General features: G+C 54.0%; 8 protein-coding genes across 8 annotated transcripts; 1 reads left to right on the plus strand and 7 right to left on the minus strand.

Annotated features, from left to right (window-relative positions):
* Positions 1 to 2,054: 2,054 nt before the first annotated feature.
* Positions 2,055 to 3,128, minus strand: CCOS01_16038 (uncharacterized protein; the record flags this gene model as incomplete). The annotated part of the gene is made up of 3 exons (XM_060464176.1): positions 2,055 to 2,218; positions 2,285 to 2,643; positions 2,806 to 3,128. The coding sequence occupies 3 exons, from the start codon at positions 3,126 to 3,128 to the stop codon at positions 2,055 to 2,057; spliced, it is 846 nt and encodes a 281-aa protein (XP_060305231.1).
* A 1,100-nt stretch (positions 3,129 to 4,228) lies between these two features.
* On the minus strand, positions 4,229 to 5,561 carry CCOS01_16039 (uncharacterized protein; the record flags this gene model as incomplete). The annotated part of the gene is made up of 2 exons (XM_060464177.1): positions 4,229 to 5,001; positions 5,057 to 5,561. The coding sequence occupies 2 exons, from the start codon at positions 5,559 to 5,561 to the stop codon at positions 4,229 to 4,231; spliced, it is 1,278 nt and encodes a 425-aa protein (XP_060305232.1).
* Positions 5,562 to 6,532: 971 nt separating this feature from the next.
* On the plus strand, positions 6,533 to 8,515 carry CCOS01_16040 (SAP domain-containing protein; the record flags this gene model as incomplete). Its single annotated transcript, XM_060464178.1, has 1 exon — positions 6,533 to 8,515. The coding sequence occupies one exon, from the start codon at positions 6,533 to 6,535 to the stop codon at positions 8,513 to 8,515; it is 1,983 nt and encodes a 660-aa protein (XP_060305233.1).
* A 1,291-nt stretch (positions 8,516 to 9,806) lies between these two features.
* On the minus strand, positions 9,807 to 10,148 carry CCOS01_16041 (uncharacterized protein; the record flags this gene model as incomplete). Its single annotated transcript, XM_060464179.1, has 2 exons — positions 9,807 to 10,032; positions 10,093 to 10,148. The coding sequence occupies 2 exons, from the start codon at positions 10,146 to 10,148 to the stop codon at positions 9,807 to 9,809; spliced, it is 282 nt and encodes a 93-aa protein (XP_060305234.1).
* Positions 10,149 to 10,262: 114 nt separating this feature from the next.
* CCOS01_16042 (uncharacterized protein) lies at positions 10,263 to 11,417 on the minus strand (the record flags this gene model as incomplete). The annotated part of the gene is made up of 1 exon (XM_060464180.1): positions 10,263 to 11,417. The coding sequence occupies one exon, from the start codon at positions 11,415 to 11,417 to the stop codon at positions 10,263 to 10,265; it is 1,155 nt and encodes a 384-aa protein (XP_060305235.1).
* A 385-nt stretch (positions 11,418 to 11,802) lies between these two features.
* CCOS01_16043 (uncharacterized protein) lies at positions 11,803 to 11,937 on the minus strand (the record flags this gene model as incomplete). The annotated part of the gene is made up of 1 exon (XM_060464181.1): positions 11,803 to 11,937. One exon carries the CDS (start codon positions 11,935 to 11,937, stop codon positions 11,803 to 11,805), a length of 135 nt encoding a protein of 44 aa, XP_060305236.1.
* Positions 11,938 to 11,989: 52 nt separating this feature from the next.
* On the minus strand, positions 11,990 to 13,430 carry CCOS01_16044 (carbamoyl-phosphate synthase; the record flags this gene model as incomplete). The annotated part of the gene is made up of 2 exons (XM_060464182.1): positions 11,990 to 13,171; positions 13,242 to 13,430. The coding sequence occupies 2 exons, from the start codon at positions 13,428 to 13,430 to the stop codon at positions 11,990 to 11,992; spliced, it is 1,371 nt and encodes a 456-aa protein (XP_060305237.1).
* A 2,744-nt stretch (positions 13,431 to 16,174) lies between these two features.
* On the minus strand, positions 16,175 to 18,220 carry CCOS01_16045 (major facilitator superfamily transporter; the record flags this gene model as incomplete). Its single annotated transcript, XM_060464183.1, has 5 exons — positions 16,175 to 16,777; positions 16,927 to 17,319; positions 17,448 to 17,631; positions 17,747 to 17,830; positions 17,964 to 18,220. 5 exons carry the CDS (start codon positions 18,218 to 18,220, stop codon positions 16,175 to 16,177), a joined length of 1,521 nt encoding a protein of 506 aa, XP_060305238.1.
* Between the last annotated feature and the right edge of the window lie 227 nt (positions 18,221 to 18,447).

The following is an 18,447-nucleotide window of genomic DNA, read 5'->3' on the forward strand; positions in this document are numbered from 1 at the left end:
AAAGCAGCAGAAGACGTGTGTACCGTACTAGTCGAGGCGAAGTGTAAGAGGACCTTGACGAGTAGGAAAGGGGGTATCGAGTACGTTGATTTGATGACTTCGCTAGGCAGAGATAAATGCTTGGCCCGGAGAAAGGAAACGGCTTCGGAGGAGGGAGATAACTAGCGGCGAGACGGTCGTAGGATGGCGTATAAAGAAGTAGGAGAGAAGTAGGGCCCGAGTCAAACTTAGACAACCCCACCACGGTGCAAAAGGTGGTTCGACGGTCGGCAGTCCGGAGGAGGAGAGGGTCAGGGAATGGAATTGGCCCGTCCTCGAGTAGACGACAACGTCAGGAAGTGGCTGTGGAAGACCGGATGACGGAGCAAGAAGGCGGAATCGGAGGCCGGGGGAAGGAAACAAGCACCAGAGGGTCGCCACCGTTGATCAAGGGCAACAGAAAGGTCTCTAGGTGCTGATGCCTCTTTACGGGGTACACAGTGTGGTGTGAGAGGCTGAGGGGCCTACTGTACGCCAGGGGTCGGTTTCTTCTACAGCCCCGGATTCGGTTTCTTCTGCTCTACCAGGAAGAGGGGGGTGTGAGAGTGTTGCAGAAGAGTTGAGAGAGAGCGCACGGGAGCCTAAGAGGGTAATGATGGTGATTTCGAGTGCATGCTGAGGAGAAAACAACCGGCGTTGCTGGCGTTGGCAGACATGTAAGAGCCCCTCGTCGACGTGAAGGGTAGCGAGTTCCTCTAGAGGGTTCACCGGGCGGTGAGAGAGCCTGAGAGGTATCGGCAGGTGTTTGGTGGGCTCTTGGGGGGGAACAGTTAGGTGGGAAAGGGGGGTGGGAGGTTGCTTGTGAAGTCTTGAAGCAGGCCAGAATTCTGGAACGGTGGAAGCCAGGCTGGAAACGTAGTGAACGTATGTTGATCTTGGACAGGGGCGGGTGTTGGTCTAGTGTGAGAGTAGTCGAGGCCACTTGTATGTGAGGTGTGTGCCAGTACTTGTGTAGGGCGGCGATGATGTGAGGGACGAGGAGGAACCGCGGCGCTGGAAGTGCGTGAGGTGGTGGCAGAAAATCACGAGAACAGACTGGACAGCCCACGCTACGGCTCCTGCCTGCGACTAAACTGCTGCGTCCGCGTCTGGGCTCTCTCCTCTCTCGCTTCCCAATGACGAGTGACGGACGACAAATGGGGGAAAATCGGAGCCTAGGTGCTGGGTCACCGTGGGTGATCTGAGCTGAGAGGTCACGGATTACAACAGGTGGTCGTTGATTGGCCGTGATGAGGAATGTCGCTAAGGCACAACGACAAGGGTGACAGGGGGCTTCAATGTCTTCTAATCCACCCGCCGGTCCAAAAATCCACCTAGCTGCGTCCAACATCGCGGCATTGATGGCACTTGGGTCCAAGAGACTTTTTTTTTTTTCATTTATTTTTTTCACTTCTTTCCTTCCGTGATCCAAGGATCGGACCCAATCTGTGCACTTATCAACTTTTTACGGTTTCCGCGTATGTCAGGAAAATAGTGCTTCGGCTGTTTCGTCATCTTGCCGGGCGCCACGAGGTTGAGTGTCTCTTTATCCATGAATCTTGTTCCGACATCTGGCCATATCTCACTCTCTCTTTCAAATCCTTTGACGAAAGCAGATCGTGACCAAGACACCACAACCAAGATCCCCCCAAACCAGTCACCAAACATCTGGATCACGATAGCGACAGGCAGGGGCCGTATGAGACGATAAGTACCCAGACTCCAGGTCTAGTCCCGAACAATACGGCGTAATTAGCCTTTCCCGGGCTGGCGTCGCCCAGACTTCCCTGCTCGTGCTGGCTGCTGGATGCTAGCAACTGGGTACTGGGGGGGGAAGACGCCGGTTCGCTGCGACTCCATCTAGTAGACGGTGGACACCTCCTCTGATTTGCTTGACTCTGGAATGGATCAATCGGCACGTCTGGCGAACATACGCCGTCTCCATGTCAATGCTGCGCCAAACCCTTGAAGGGGGGGCCCTTCGCTGTCCACCCCGCGACCAGAACGGAATTGACGAAGAATTTGTTGCGGTAACCTTAAAGCCGAGTGTGACGGCCCTGCCTAGCGCAGCATTGGCTTCGACTGACACGCGCGTGTTTGTGAACGTAGCACCAGTCAGGTAGTCCCATCAGGTCATCTTCCTGTCGTATTTCAGGACATGCTTCACCGACTGATACTGCAGTGTGCTGACATCCCTCTACTATGTATGAGGCGTTAGCTTTGCTCGTGTAAGAAGAAAGGGTATCTATCATCCTCCCTCCCTTACCTATTCCTATTCGAATAGGCGGTATGGCAGCTGAAAAGGCACCATTGTGCGGCGTACAAATAGATGTGCCTAGAGACCTCGTGAGGGTGTGTCGACCCAGGTCCCAGCATCCTACAGCTGCATCATCTCTCACATCACCGGCACTCTTCCGCCGGCCGAAGCGAGATGCAGCACCTCTAATGGGGGGCCAACCTAACCCAAGGCGACGACCCCAGCAGCCCAGGGCCCCAGGGGCCATCTCCTGCCCGCCAGCTCGGTCTCCGGTTCCAATTGCCAGAAGACACTTCGCCCATGTGTTCTTGTGTCCGCGGGTGCGCAGTAAGGCATGTGTCCCCCAGTGCTCTGGAATCGAAACAGGGCTGTCCGAGTAGGTAGTGTAAGCCATCCGCCCCCCAAAGATGCAATGCAACACACCCGACGACGTCGGCTCTCCGACGCTGAGCGGACGTAGGAATACAGGTGAGATGCTGTAAGCCCTGGCAAGTCTTGTCGAAGCAAGGTCTCCCGGGGATGCGACTTACACCTTTCCGCCACGACTAGCGCAGGCAAAAGTTGAGACACCGAAGCAGGCAGAGGAAGATGCGAGATTCCAGTTTCCCCGATTGTGACAAAGGGCAAATCGAAGATCCCGAGGATTTCGTTCAACTTGGGCTCTTGACCTGTCATTCCACCACACGGTATAATAGTCACACGTGCCCCTTCCTTCTCTCGTAAAGTCGGCTGTAGGACTTTTTCCTCCATTAGCGCCTCGGTACCGAAAGAAGTAGACGGAAAGAAAAAAGATGACAAAAAAGAAGACGTACCTGGCTCCAGAAAGTCCCAGAAGGCAAGAACCATGGTCCATCAAACTTGCAGCGGGTGGACCAAGAACCGGAGTCCGGGTCCGAGTAACTGGCGAGCCCTCTTCCTTCCCGTCCAGTGATAATCGACATGAATAAGCTGACAGGGTCCTTTAAAGGCGGTGACGAATGAGGCAATCGGGGGTCATGCCAGTTCCCCCAATTTCCACCCCCCGAAAAACGCCTTTTTGTTTTTTCTTCCTTTCCTTCCTGTGAGAGAAGATACGTAATCCCGAGGTCTGGCAGGGACCTCCCCTCGGTGATAGGAGCAAGGGCCATTGATCAGACCGGATGATCAATGATAACAATGCAACCCGCAACGGCAGTGTGATTTGATGTTGTGTGTGCCATGTGGTGGCTTGAGCTTCCACCTCCTTCCAAGGTCCGAGATCCCATGGATGCGTTTCCCCAATCGACGACCCCTCCGCCCTCGGTGACCGAACCTCCTCAACGTCTCACGGCTCCGAGATGCAATTTAACGCCGAGCTTGCTGCGGTTTTATTTTCTGTCGTTTGTCAAATTGTCTATTTGCGGAGGTTTCGTGTAACTGGTGAGACGTTCGAAGCGGGCATCAGCAACTAAGGTGAAGTCAAAATGCCGGATCCGAGGTGAGAAGCGCGGTCTTGTTCGGTGATAAAAAAAAAACAGGGCTTATTGAAAATATCGTGGGTTGGGGCACCTCTTTTTCTCCTCCACAGTGCCCAGAAAAAATGTCGAGTAGCTTGCCGAGGCTCGCATCCATCTCCCGACAATTATCAGCCAATCGCCTAATTCTAAAATGTCATCTCTGGCCTTTCATTCATCATATCATGCCTGCTATCTCCTTGGCCGAGCCCGCGGAATATCTACTTGAAAATAGAAACAATGGTAAAGCGCGTCAGGTGACTCATTGTGCTTCGAGAGGGTCTCAAGTACTAAGGTAGCGTGATAGCTTGGCAAAGTTTGTGTCATTATCAACTAGGTAAATGGGTATCTGCATCTAGTCCGCCCGTAATCATGAAAGGGGTATACGCATTCAAAGAAGTCCCCGTCGTACGAGTCACAAAGAAAAAGCCCGAGGCCGGCTGGCAACCGCATGCTAGCCTCATTCCTTCGTTCCATCGTATCAAGCGTCGGGGTCGCTGTCCCCGTCGTTGAGTGAAGTGTTGAAGTCAACCTTCATTTCCATCATTGCGTCTCTCGCAAGGCATACCACAATGGCGATGGTAATGGCATTCCAAACTGCCTGGTAGTTTTTGCTGAGACCAACCTCGACCTGGTAACTGACATAGGCCTCGTCTCCTTCTTTGGCGGAGTCAATGGTAAGTACCATGACGGATGTGTTGACGATGAAAAGTCCATATATCACGGGCGGCCGGCGGGTGTACTGTTCTTCCTGCCCATGCGGAGACTGACTTGCCGGACTGGAGAGGTTCCAGCCCGGTATCTTATCTTTCTGGTTATCGTCGTGTTTGGTTCCGTTGCTAGGAGATGTCGAGCGGCGCAATGTGCGAGGTTTCTTTGGCGACGGCGTCTGATACTTGTCGGGCACAAGAACAACTCTATTGTCCTCGATTTCGGCATCTTCATCCTCGTCTTCGCGATAGTCAGGATTCGCTAGACCATTCCTCCAATGAGCGCGATGGGTAGCAGCAGCCGCCTTGAGACGTAACTGCATGTGCTCCTCAATAGCTTGAGGCGACACTTTCGTGTCCACCATGTCAATGATGAGATTCGGCAGATACTCGAGACTGTTGTATCCCCCGTCTTGTTCAGCCCATTTCGCATATTCGTGAAGTTCCTTCTCAATGTGGGCGCGTGCTCTGTGTCTTTGGCGTGTCTGGCACAAGGCTCGCACATGCGCCGTCAGCTCAATGAGCCGAGCGAGTGCTCTGGTAGCTTCAGACTGTTAGCCGTCAACCTTTTCTAAGTTCTCTCGATTTTGGATTCTCACCCTTGAAGTCATTTCCACTTCTCGAGTTGATGACGGGCGGGTGGGCATCAGAGCTTGCGAAGAGAACATCCGGGATGGGGATCCCTCGGAAGTCCATATCCCAATGCGATGGTAGTAGAGGACTGTACTGCCTCATGTACAGAATTTGGAAGAGTCTGTTCTCTTCGTCTGTCCAGTCGTCGCTGCCTGGGAATAGTTTCCTTTCCTCGTCCATCTCGTCCAGCTGCCGCCTCTCCTCGTCCTTTTCCTTTTCGCTCAAGACATCTTCTTTTCTCTTAGAAACTTTGCGCGGTGTCTTTTTGACACGACCGGACAAGATTTTGTCTGATCCCGGTGTGCCGTCTCTGCCAGCACTCGTGCTCGTCGGTGGAGTTTCGGTGAGCGGTGTGGCGCTAAGACGACTGTGAGCGAGTGGTCTACTGATTTGCGGCGTGCGCGCCGGTGAGGCACTCCCCACAGATTCCGATGATTGTCGGTTCATGTCAAAATAGAATTGTAATGACATTGGTTGCGCGCGATTCTTAGTAGTGCGATTCAAATGACACTTTGCCAATTTTGCGGTGGGAGTCAAAGTTGGATAAAGTTCAACGAATGGTGGCGCTGCGAGAGTTGCGCGCTTTTTGTCATCTCACGAAGGTGCTGTGTGAGAATGGCAGCTACAACTATACATCTCTTTGTCAAGTCAATTCTCATTGTGTCCTCATCTGGAGACTTCTATTTTGACTACCTACTTGCAGTGACTCGGCGAATACGCAGGAAGCAAGGAGATTGCCGCCCCTCAAGTCGCATTGACCGTGAGTTTCGAGGAAAGCAGCAAGGTCCTAACTATTGTATTGTTTGCGACGGATGCGGCGTCCAAACAAAAAGCCGTTGATGTCCTCTGTTTAAAGTCGATGGCGACGCGGTGAGACAATGGCAATTGAGACAAAAGCCGCGCTTGCTGCAGGCGCTCTCAAGGTAAGGTAAGGCACGGCAGGCAGCACTTGCCTGACAAGGTGTAAGTGTAAAGGCCCGTGCTTCTTCTTTACTCTTGTGTCGTCCAATATTTTTTTGGTTGTAGACCACGTGACTGATCTCCCGGCAGATAACCGGCCTAGCGAAAACTTGTGGGTCTGCTGGCAGAAATGACATCTTACCCAGACGAGATCGATCACTAAAGGTGGGAAGGAACCCCTGCACTAGTGACTTCCCTGCTTTATTAGCGTGCCTGCTTACAGTGGAGAGGCTCTGGTTTGCATGACGGGGCAATTTTTCAGGTCGCGACGACGCGCCTCAGAGCACTCAAGTGCCTTCACCTAGGCTCATTCACGTCCTCCAACTACAACCCGAATAGGCCAACATCGCATTATTCCATCATACGAAAATCATCTTACCAACGCTGTGCGCTTCCTCCAGAACACGCGCCTGCTACGAAAACATTTCTACAAGTAGTCTAGCTATGCGCTAGCTTTTGCGCCAAACCAGCAGTTATTCATCATGAATTGGAGCAAGCAAACCGTCGTTCAACTCAAGGCGGAGTTGAAACGCCGAGGACTCGCCACTGCCGGTCTCAAACAGGAGCTCGTCGAGCGACTGACCACTAGCGACGAGGCAGTAGAGGAAGAGGTGCAGGAAGAGGCACAAGAAGAAGAAGAGGAGGCTTCAACAGAGCCTGAGCCCCAACCCGCCGAATCTGCGGAGGCGCCTACCGAACCTACCCCCATCGATACCACCACCGAAGATGCTGCCGATACCCAGACTACAACTGCGCAAGCAGCTGTGGCAAGCCCTGAACCCAAGCCCGAGCAATCGGCAGCCGAACCCTCAACCCAAAATACGGAGACGACCATTCCGGAATCAATCGCCGCCGCGAACCCTACGCCTCCTGCCCCCGCTGAGATAGCGCAAGATGCGCAGAAACGAAAGCGCCGATCCCAGAGCCCTGCCGAATTGTCAGAGTCGATTACTCACAAGCGCATCAAGGCAGACCAAGACCGTATCGAGGCAGACAAAGCAGATGAGGCACCAAGCTCAGAGTCAACTGGCGTTGCTGGTATCATAAACCAAGTCAAGGAAGGTGTGAAGGATGTCTTGAAGGAGAGCCTGGAGGGAGGTAGCGGTCTTCTTGAGGATGTTGCGAAGGAGGCAAAGGACACTTCGAAAGACGTTGAAGAGCTCGCGGAGAGCCACACTTTCGAACAGGACCTGCCGACGACAGAAGCAAACGCCGAAGAAGACACGGAGATGCAGGATGAGCTTAACGGAAAGGTGGACGCAGTCTCTGCCGCCGATCCTGACCATCGACAGGCTTCAGTTCACGGTCAAGAGCACCCCACGGACGGTCCGGTCACTGACCAGGAGCGACACGAGATTGCACCAGCAGACAACAATGACGCCATGGAGTACGAAAGAACGGTGCAGCCAGCTATCCACCCTGCTACCAGGGCTCTCTACATCAAGAACTTGATGAGACCACTGAAGGAGTCCACAGTTCATGACCGTCTTGTTGAGCTATCAACTCCTTCTGGCGCAGAACCCAACTTAGACGATGTCGAGGACGTATACCTGGATTCCATCAAATCTCATGCATTTGCAGTGTTCAGAACTACGACTTTGGCTTCGCGTGTCCGTAACGCGTTGCATGACGTCACCTGGCCTGACGAAAGCAACCGCAAGCCACTGTCGGTGGACTTTGTGCCACCAGAAAAAGTGAGGGATTGGATTCATGAGGAGGAGGCTGAAGGAAAATCCAACAGAAGCGCTCGATTCGCAGTGCGTTACGACATCGAAGACGATGGATATGTCACCGCTCGCCTGGTCTCTGGTAATGGCGTAACACCCGCCGAGCCAACTAGGGGTGCACCTGCAGGCCCAGCTGTTAAGGACGTCAACGCCATTCCTCTCGGTCCTCGTGGCGGTCGAGGATTTGAAGGAGCTCCCCTAGGCCCCAGAGGAGACTCCCAGCGTGGTCCTGGTCCTAGACCTCCACGACTGATAGAAAACTTTCCTGGAGGCCCTGTACAAACCACGCGAGCCCACCCTCCGGTATCCTTCCAGGCCGTCTCAGATGATCTTGTCAGCAGACGACTGCGAAACATGCGTTCTTACTACACCAAAGATGTTGATAGAGACATGGGCCCGGAGACGGAGATCAACCGCTACATCTTCGAAGAAGGCGACAAGTTTGTTGACCGTGGCCATGAGAACTTTGTCGGCATCCGACCCCCACACAGAGAGGCTGAGCGTCGTCGACAAATGGCCGGCGGAGGGCCGCCGCCGAGGGGACCACCTCCTCCAGGCCGTGGTGGTAGACGCAATGGTGGCAACGGCCGTCGCGGCCCCCGCATGGTCAGCGACAGGTATCTGCCGGGAATCAATGAGAGCGGCCCTTATCGCCAGGGCGACCGTGGAAACTTTGGTGGTTCTCGTCCTGACGGCGGCCGCCGTTTCCGTTCCGACGACCGTGGCAGCCGGTACTAGGAGCCCAAATCATCTCCTCAGAGTGATCGGTTGGCTGCTTCGGCTTCCATCATGCCTATGGCTGCGTTCCAAATGCCTTCCACGACCACGTCCAGGCCTCCAGTGGGTTTGCCTAGCAATCTCGAGTCCAATCGACGGCAACTTCACAAGTCTGAATGTCCCAACCATTTGGAAACAGACTACTGCAATTGTCCGTGGCGTGTCGATAATCCCAGCGATCCCCATAATCAGATTACGGACCATTTCCCGCATTGCCGCAACGCCGCTGGCCATGATTTATGCTTTTGTCCCCTGCGCACTCGCCCTGTGACGCCCCCGCTGGTCATTCCAGGCGGACCTGGGTATTCTTCGCCTTCTGGGTCATCGACGGTGATGACACCACCCCCAGCATGGAAACCCGCGTAGCAGAGGCGACTAGGGGTGTTGGTGGTGGAGGATGATCCTGAGCTCAACGACATTCGTGAAGAGGTTTGGAGACAGCAGGCTGCCGAGGCGCTGGGACGATTACTTCGAGCATCCCCAACTTTACGATGATCTCGGAAATGGTACTCCTCCTATCCTGCTCTTCTCAGAGCCAACCGGAATTTCATGGCAAGTATCCAATACAAAAACTTAGAAGGAAAATGGGTCATTGTGGAGGGAAAGCGTCGAGGGACCCCGTCGAGGGAATGCGTCACTTACGGAGCATTAGCTGTATGCTCAACAACATCCCGGACTGCCGGTTGGGCGGGTGCGGAAAGGATCAAACACACAAAACTAGATCAGGTCTAGACTGTATTATTCTCTTCTTCTTCTTCTTCTTTTCCCCCAACCGACGGTTCGAAACCATAGAGAGACGTGGGGACAGGCACATGACTCCACGTTGCGATACCACTAGCTAATTGAAGATGCTTCTTGAACATCGTCGAGGTCCATCCTGTTTTGATGCTCGTGATCGATCCATGGCGATCTTTGCACTCGACGAAGAGGATTTATACGTTCTTCAGACACCCGTCTCGTCGGCAGTCAGAATGGAGGCCCTCCATGGAAGCAACTCTTCGGTAGAGTCGAGCCCCAATACTTCCAGCTTCGATTCTGGAAAAGAGCGTAGTTGACAACGAATCAAGCAAAGAAGGAGAGTCCTTGGTTGATAATGCTTCAAAAGCTGCGTCTCTGTTGGAATGTACTCCGTGTCCCCATACCAAAGAGAAGCCACCTACAAAAAGAAGGGTCCTGACTGACTGCGAGAACTCAATATGAAGTGGCCCCGTGACCAAGCCTCGGTGACAAGTTGTCTCTTCCACCCTCTCGTCTAGTCAATCCCCCCTGACAATATCCCACCTGCCTCGAGTAGCTCATTAGTTTGCTCTCGTCCTTGGCTTTGCTGGTCTCCTTGACCATTCCGGTATGGATGTCCAACAACCCCATTCACCCTGAAGATTTGGTCCATAGCCCATCTCAAGAGCTCCTTGTATGTCGCGGGCCTGGAGCCATCATCTTCAGGCTCATGGTGAGAGTGGTACGCCTTGTAGGCCGGCCTATCGTATCATGAGCCATTCTATCCACATTTCTTTCGTCACTATTGGCGGTGTTCTTACCAGGCGACTTCGTCAAAGTATTCCTCAGTGAGGCCCTCTGCGACAAAGCGAGGCATGGGCATACCTTGGTACTAACTGTACTGCTCCTGCCGATCTGATGCCCAAGTTCTTGCAGTTCGCTCTGAAACGTTGGGACACAAGTTGAGGTCAATTATATTTCGTAAAGCTTCCTAGGCCTTCTGCTGCGTATCGCTGCGGAAAATTCCAAATCCCGACTGTTGAGGCGGCAAGGCTGTAAGGCAAACAGCGTTCATGAGAGGGCCTTCGATCAGGATCAGCTGTGATGGCAAGGATGTCGAGATCTCTTGGTTGTCCGGGTAGTCTGCGAGTGTTTTGTAGCAAAATTGAGCTAGCCAGAAGCTCTGACGACCTGATTTGGCCGCAGTGGAGAGAGTGGCCTCCCTTAGACGAACAAGGTCAGTGACATCCCCTGCTCTCAGGTGCGGGATGCGAGTACGGCGACCCTTTGCAGTGGCATATGTCTCCCTTGTTCGACCTGACAGGGAACTATAGTTGCCTGCTCTCAACTTATTGACGTCTTTGATCATCTCTTTCCAGTCAACTGAAAATAAGCAGTTTGTGTGGACAACACGCTTCCCACTTCGCAGAGTTATTTGCGGACAATCTGCAGGAGGGAGGATATAGGCGTCTTGCGAAATTGTGAAGACTCTGCTGTTCTGTCCAAGCTTTTTGAACACGTAGCTAAGATGTAAGGCTAGTGTTGACTTGCCGCTCGAAGGGCCACCGCCGATACCGACGATGTAGGTTGGGATGTGGGAAGCCTGTCCTTCGATTGCAGTATATTCGCTCGATGCAAGATGTATACGCGAAGACGGTGGTGGAGAGGCAGATTCGAAGCTCGGCGGAGGAAAGTAAAACACTGGCAAAGAAGACGACTCCGATGGCGAGATGTTTCGATAGGCGCCCACCCACTTGGTGAATACTCCCCAATTGAGCCCAGTGACATTGCAGCTCTGCGCCGAGTTCTCAAAGTACAAAGGCGCCTGGACGAAGGGTTTAGGAGGAAAGACGCCTTCGCTATTGAAAGGCGTTTGAATTGGTCTTTGCCCTTCATGCAAGGCGTCAGCTGCGCACAAGTCCGCCTGCTGACCATAGACTGGGTATATCCAGACTTTTAGCAGGGCGTCGACTTCCTTCGACTCTTCTGGCGTGAACAACAGACCCAGCTGCGAGGCGTCGGCAGCGTGAAGATCCTCCCATTTATCGTAAATGAGGTCCGCCCAGTCATCGTAGGTGAGATCATCCATGCCGGTCGATGTTGAAGAGCTGTCCTTTGGTTGAATCTCGACTTCTGAAGTTGTCATTACGGATGCGGAAAAGGGTATAAGGCGTCGAGAAAGACTGAAAAGGCGGCGAGATAGCTGTCGATACGTTTGCAGTATGTGCTAGAGTGATGTGGAAATGAAGTGTGTACGGTGAGTGATGGGCGTCCGAGAACTCAACGATACTGGTCAACGCCCTTGCATTGCCGTTCTGTGCAATTGCTATGCCTGCCATGATCAGCACCTCTTCTTTCCCTCTGGCAATGGCAATCTTCTTCTTACGCGGCGCCTACCACTGTGGTAGTACTGGTCGTTAGCTGCTGCTTTTTTAGCCTCATGTCACATGAGAAGGAACTGGGGGAAGAATGATGTTTCCATATCATGAACGTTTTGGGTTTCAATTTGGAAAGTAGCTTTCTCAGAGCTGCTATGAACTGTGTAGTGAAAAAAACGAAGAAGGAATCATCAAATCCCACTGAATGTGTATGCCCAAGGTCCAAATAGACCCCAAATCAACTGCCGCGATACCCATAACTACAAGATAAAAAACCAGAAACCCCATTTTGCACCAGGACGCAAGTAACCCCTATTCTGATCACACAACACGGATTCAATTAAGCAGCCGCGGCGAGGGTGGTGGGCTCGACACCAACACGCTCCCTGCTGAGGATGTCAAGCATGAGCTGAGTGGGGCGGTTGTCCTTGAAGATCTTCTCGCTGTCCTTGAACATCTGAACGTTCTCGAGGTACTTGTCAAATAGGTAGGAGCTGTCCATCGGGCCACCCTTGGCCTCGGGGTGGAACTGGGTGGAGAAGATGGGGCGGGTCTTGTGCATCATGCCCTCGTTGGAGCCGTCGTTGAGGTTGACAAAGTACTCCTTGAAGTCGCTGGGGAGGGTGGAGGAGTCAACAGCGTAACCGTGGTTCTGGCTGGTGATGTGGCACTGGCCGGTGGTCAAGTCGAGGGCGGGGATGTTGTGGGCGCGGTTGCCGTACTTGAGCTTGATGGTGCGGGCACCGACGGCCAAGGCGAGAAGCTGGTGGCCGAGGCAAATTCCCATGATGGGAACGGGGGAGGTCTCCATGAGGCGGCCAAGGTTGTAGATGGTCTCCTGGCAGTGAGTCGGGTCACCAGGGCCGTTGGAGATGAAGACACCGTCGAAGTTGCTAGCAACCTTGTGGATGGGGTAGTTGTAGGGGAAGACGGTGACGGAGGCGCCACGGCTGACCAAGCTGCGGAGGATGTTCTCCTTGACACCGCAGTCGATCAGGGCAACGTGGAAGCGGGCGCCAGGGGACTCGACAACGAAGGGAGCCTTGGTGCTGACACGCTTGACCAAGTTGATGGCACCGGGGTCGATGAAGCTCTCGTCCTCGTCGGCGTCGTACTCGTCACCAATGGTGATCCTAGCGAGGGAGGAACCCTGCTCACGGAGGTAGGTGACGATCTCACGAGTGTCGACGCCAGAGATGGCCGGGACACCCTCACGGGCGCACCAGTTGCCCAAGCTCTCAACAGCGGTCCAGTGGCTGTACTCGGTCGCAACGTCGGCGACGACGACACCGGCACACTGGATGTGAGGGGACTCGAAGTACTTGAGGAGGTTGAACTCATCACGCTGGTTGGAGGGCACACCGTAGTTGCCAATCAGGGGCTGGGTGAAGACCAGAATCTGGCCACGGTAGGAGGGGTCGGTCATGGACTCGGGATATCCGACCAGGGAGGTAGTAAAGACGGCCTCGCCAGAGATGTTGGAGTTTGCTCCAAAGGCTCGGCCGGAGAAGACAGGGCCATCCTGAAGGGATTGTTAGCAAGCTTGTTTCTATCATCGCGAAGTAGGTAGATATTTCTCGGTGGTGACATACTCGGATGGTCAAGGTGGCGTCAAGGTTGGCGACGGGGTTGGTGGCACGGGTCTGGGTGAAGGGCATCTTGCGGCCCTTGCTACCAGCGGCCTGGCCGGAGAGGAATCGGGTCTGAACTCGGAGGCCGGAGCTCAACCCGGCGGCACCGTTGGCCGCGGGCTTGGTGAGGGAAGCCAATCGAGAGAACATGTTGGCTGTGGTTTAGGTAAAGGTGTTGTAGAAGAAGTTCCTTGTGGTTTGGATAGACACTTTAGGGGCTGGCAGCCTTCCACAAGTGGTCTGTTGGGGGGTGGGAAACATGGTCAGTCTCGCGTGCCACTATGGAGGGGCGGTGAGTCAATCGAGGATATTATGCTAACCTGAGAGATAATCCTGAAGATAGCGAGTCAGCAACCGAAATTTAGCAATATTAATGATTGAAAGGAAGCAATGCGTCTTCAGTGCAAGCCGACTAGACACCAAGGGCCTTCAATTGGGCTATGGGCACCAGCTTGAGACAGAGTTTGGCGGCGGGGTCGAGAGGTATCACGAAGAGGGCGAGCTCAGACGAACCACCAAGGAAAGGACTGGATAAGAGAGATGAATGAAAATCATCTACATACCTGAGAGGTGAAGACTGAAGGACGCCCGTTCATAAGGGCAGCTTGCAAATGGTCAATCAGTAGAAGAAGGGTAGTGAAGTGCTCGAGGCGAGGTTGTGGAGGGATGATGGCTGGATATAATCTGTGACGAGAGTGTTGCACGATGCGGCAGGATTTTTGGATCTGGAGGAGGGAAAGGGAAAGGAAAGAAAGAGAAGTGAAGCGGTGGGAGGAGATCGGGTAGAAAAATAGGAAGCACGAGCGCCGGCACACGGAGTCACACAGATGGAGCGCAGTAGGTACCTCAGCAAACGGGGCCCCTCTTCCTCCACCTCCACCACCGCTCACCCCGTCCAAGTCCCAGGTATTCAACGTCAGGTCAAGGTCAACCTGGCAGGTCACAGCCAGCAGCAGTACTTGGGTTTGGGCTGGGCAAATTTTTTTCGGGGAGCTTGTCATTGGACCCTTTGGGGAAAGATCGGTCGCTGATTAGCTAGTCAACCAGTGAAGGGGGGTCAACGGGCCCCCCGTTGTGAGGATGCCTGCAGGGGAAAATCTCGCCGCACCAAAGCTTGGGCTGTCACCAAAGCACCGGGCGGGCACTGACAGCCGGCAGGTAAACCGTAGTGTAAGGTAAGGTAGGTAAGGTACCTCCCCGCCCCAGCACAAGGGCGCCCGCCCGCCCGCCGATGTCGTTCCTTATCGCGGGGCTTTACATAATTCGCCCAGCCTTTTAGCAATTCCGCCCTTTAATCATTTTGCCCCTGCTTCTTATCAGCCCTGCTGAAGCCGAATTGGACTGGTCCTATCAGTAAGTACGCAGTAAAGTGCTCTTGGACAATTACATCACCGCCCACCGTGCTTTATACTTTGGTATGTACGGAAATGCTCTGTTCACAACTTCAGCACTAGAAAAATTCTACGCCGTGCCATTGAGCCGGCATTGGGCTGCGGAAAGACGCTTTTGACCCAGGGATCGCCATTGCAGCTACCCGGCACACTGTTCTAAAGCTTCATTCCCCCAAAATTGACGCAATATCAGAGTTGGTGGGCTCTTTCTCGTCTTGCTTTTCTCTCGCGCCCTCCCCATCCCGCCGCCGGGTTCGGAGTCCCACTTTCAGCTATGTACTATGTAGAGGTGACCGTCCCACTGGGTGAGTTAAAACTGCTGACATTGCATACCGTAGACAGCCCTGGGTTTCCCTGCATAAATCGCTTAGATGCAAATGCATTCAACCATCCACCTAGGTACCAGTTCACCTCTCCCCGGTTGGGCTAGAACGACTGAACAACTCTTCCTGCCTCTTCCAACGGAACGGGGCTGTCAAACGGGGACGCGCATTGGCGGCCGGCCTATCGCAAGCTATCGGGTCCTCCCTTGCCAACCAGGAACGGAAACCCTCGATTAGAGTCCCTTTCAACCTCTCCAGGATCCTGCAGTCTACACCGACTCGAGCCCGCCTTCCCGCGTCCCTTTTTTGTTCCTGTCTGGACTCTTGGAGGGGCGCGTGTTTGGAACTTTGAAAGAAGACAGATGCAGGACCTTACAGCACCCATCTGCTCGGAAACCCCGGCTCACTCAAGGCGGTCTGCCTCTTTCAACCAATGACTTTAGTACAAACATGATTTTAAGCACGTAGCCATGCAACCACGCGAACAACACGCAGCGGGCCATCATGGTCGGGGGGTTTCGTGTACTTGTCGTCTTTTCTTTTTCCCGCCTTTTTGTCTCATTCGTCTTTTGTGTTTAGACTTGCGAGATTCTATGGAATGCTACCTCGACTTCGCCCTCGACATGTGGTCTCACCGTGGCAGCAGCTGCCTGGTCGAACATGTCTGGTTACATACATGCCAAGGATGCGGTCAAGAACTTTGGCTTCTGACCCCTCATCTCGTGTTCGAGACTCTGGAGTTCTCATTGCGCTGTCGCCAACAGACGTCAAGTCAGCATTGTGGACAGAAAGACCAACCTTCGCGGCAAAGTCACGACTTTCTCATACCGCGTTTGCTGGGACTCTTTTAAACTCTATATGAAGCTATCAAAGTGGGGACGGACGCCTCACCGTCAAGTGATCTTGTAGGCAGTAGAAGCCACACGAAGCATTCAAGATGAGATGGCCTTGCAGCAGGATGGAGACTGCTTCAGTTTCATTGCTGCGAGCCGGTGACCTTTTACTGAAGCCAGTTTGAGGCCACTAAAGACCACGATGTTGACCTTGCTGAGATATTAACCATCAAGTCTAATACCCTTCATTTTCTACAAGCTTCAAGTCACACATCAAGTAATGGTCCGCTCTCATAAGATCAGAACACTCAATGCCAACCATTCTACTTTTCTTCCGTCCTCTTCAATCAGAGTATATACAACCTCACCCTCCTCCCCGTCCCCTCAGCCTCAGCCTCCTCCACCATCCTCCGATTCGCCCTCCCAAGCGACCACCTCATCCAAAACACCGTCCCGATACACATGACGGAAAACATCATCATAAGCAAAAAAGCAAGCAGATACCTCGGGTTATCCGCCGGCCTAAAAAAATACGGGCTCCAAATATTCCCAACCTGCGCCAACAAACACACAATCGACGTCGCCGTCGCCCTCTTCTCGGGCGTCTCGCTCGCCACGCTCGCCGCCCAACTGAAAATCACTCCCGTCGACGCAAATGCCCCCGGAAGGTACAGGAAACTCGCAAAGTACCGCGCCGGCCGGTTCGTCGTCGCCGCCGAGATGACGAAGCCGAGCATGGCGACGCAGACGGGGCCGATGATGTGGAGCCCCCGATCAGCGCGGCGGTCCGAGGAGACGGCGACGCAGAGGGCGACGGCCGCGGCGAGAAGGTAGGGGGGCGCGGTGAGCATCAGGGTCGTTGTGTTAGAGCCTAGACGGAAGCCCTGGACGATTGTCGGGAAGAAGCTATTGAGGCCATGGGAGGAGAGGTAGAAGGCCATCATGCAGACCTGCGAGCGCCGTCCAAGTCAGTCGAGAACCTGTCTCTCTTCTACTATGCATTTCTCAAAGGGCGGGGGAAAGCTGCGCTTCCTAAAACAGCGGCAGGATCAATGAGAAGGGAAGGGGGGGGGGGGGGGGGTAAGAGTGGGAAACTCACAAAAGCCCACGTCCTCGCATCCTTAACAGCAAGCCCCAAACCCCTCCACACACTCGACGTCTCCTCGGGCACCGAAACCCGATCAGCCGCCATCCTCTGCGCCGCGACCTGCAGCTCTCGCTCTGACATGAGCCACGAACACATACCCGTCCGGGACCCGACGTAATCCGGCAGGAAAGCCAGCGCCGCGAACGCGGACGCGAAGCTCCCCGCGCCCTCGATGATGAAGAGCCACTGCCAGCCCGCGAGCCCGCGCGCGCCGTCGAGGTGCGCAAAGACGGCGGCGGAGATGAGTCCCGAGAAGGCGGTCGCGATGAGCATGCCCGAGTAGAGTATTGCTGTGCGGAGGGCGATTTCTTTTTGGGTGTACCAGCAGGAGAGGACGTAGAAGATCTGGCCATCACGAAATTGTGGTTTAGCAGAGGTCAAGGGTTCTCTACGCTTTAGGGAGAGAAACAAGCTAGATTGCCTCTCGAAAAGAGGGAATGTTCACGAGAAGAAGCACGAGTTGCGTCACTTACCCCTGGGAAGAACGGCGCCTCAACAATACCCAGTATCACTCTGATAGCGACAAGGCTTGAGAAATTCTTCGCCGCGGCCGTCGAGGCCGATACACAGGACCACAGGAGCACGCAGCACGGGAGGTATATGCTCGGACGCACGCGGGTGATGAGCATGTTGGACGGCAACTGGGCGACCATGTACCTGATTCGCCAAGAAGAAAAGGGGTCAGCGATAGTCCTAAACACACGGAGAGAGAGAGAGAGAGAGAGAGAGAGAGAGAGAGAGTCTCGGCAAATGACCCAAAGGAAAGACTCACCCGACGTTGAATATCGCCACGGCGGTGTTGAACTGCTCCCCCACGAGCCCGAGATCCGCCTCAAACTTGTCTAACTTGGCCTGTCTATACCGCGGATCGATCATCATACGTCAGCATATTGCGAAAAGCTCTCCTCCTGCTACGGAACAGCGGACCAGAAACCCTAATGTCAAAGGAACTAAAATCTTTAGGAAAGGAGACGAGAAAATAAACGTACGCGAGATTATTCCTGTCGAGATAATTGAACATGTACAGCGTCCAAATTACCGGCATAAGAGTCACATCCAGCTTCCGCACCAGGCTCTTTTCCGCCGCGCGCCACTCGGGGTGTGCCATGGCCACTTCATCGGGGGTCTCGAGCACGAGCCGCGGCGATGATGGGGACGCCGGCAGCGACGAGGCGGAAGGCAGCGGGCCTTTCTCGATCGTGTCGACCGAGACCTCCTCTTTACTCGTCGAGGTGATTTTGCCCATCTAAGCGACTTCGGATTCCAGCTTCCAGTGTACGATTGTCAGCGCGAACGATTAGAAATCGATGGTTAAGGGGGGTTCAGAATGCGAGGTGAAGATGAATCGTTGACCAAAGGGTCTGAGGGTGGGTGTGGCAGCTTTTGTCTTTTGATATATCGAGTCAAACCGGGCTGGCGTCGACCTCGCTTTCGGACGTGGACATGACCTGGATGGTAAAGGCCAGAAGGTTT

Source organism: Colletotrichum costaricense (assembly GCF_030867565.1).
Source record: "Colletotrichum costaricense strain IMI 309622 chromosome Unknown Scaffold_27.1, whole genome shotgun sequence".
Classification (NCBI taxonomy): domain Eukaryota; kingdom Fungi; phylum Ascomycota; class Sordariomycetes; order Glomerellales; family Glomerellaceae; genus Colletotrichum; species Colletotrichum costaricense.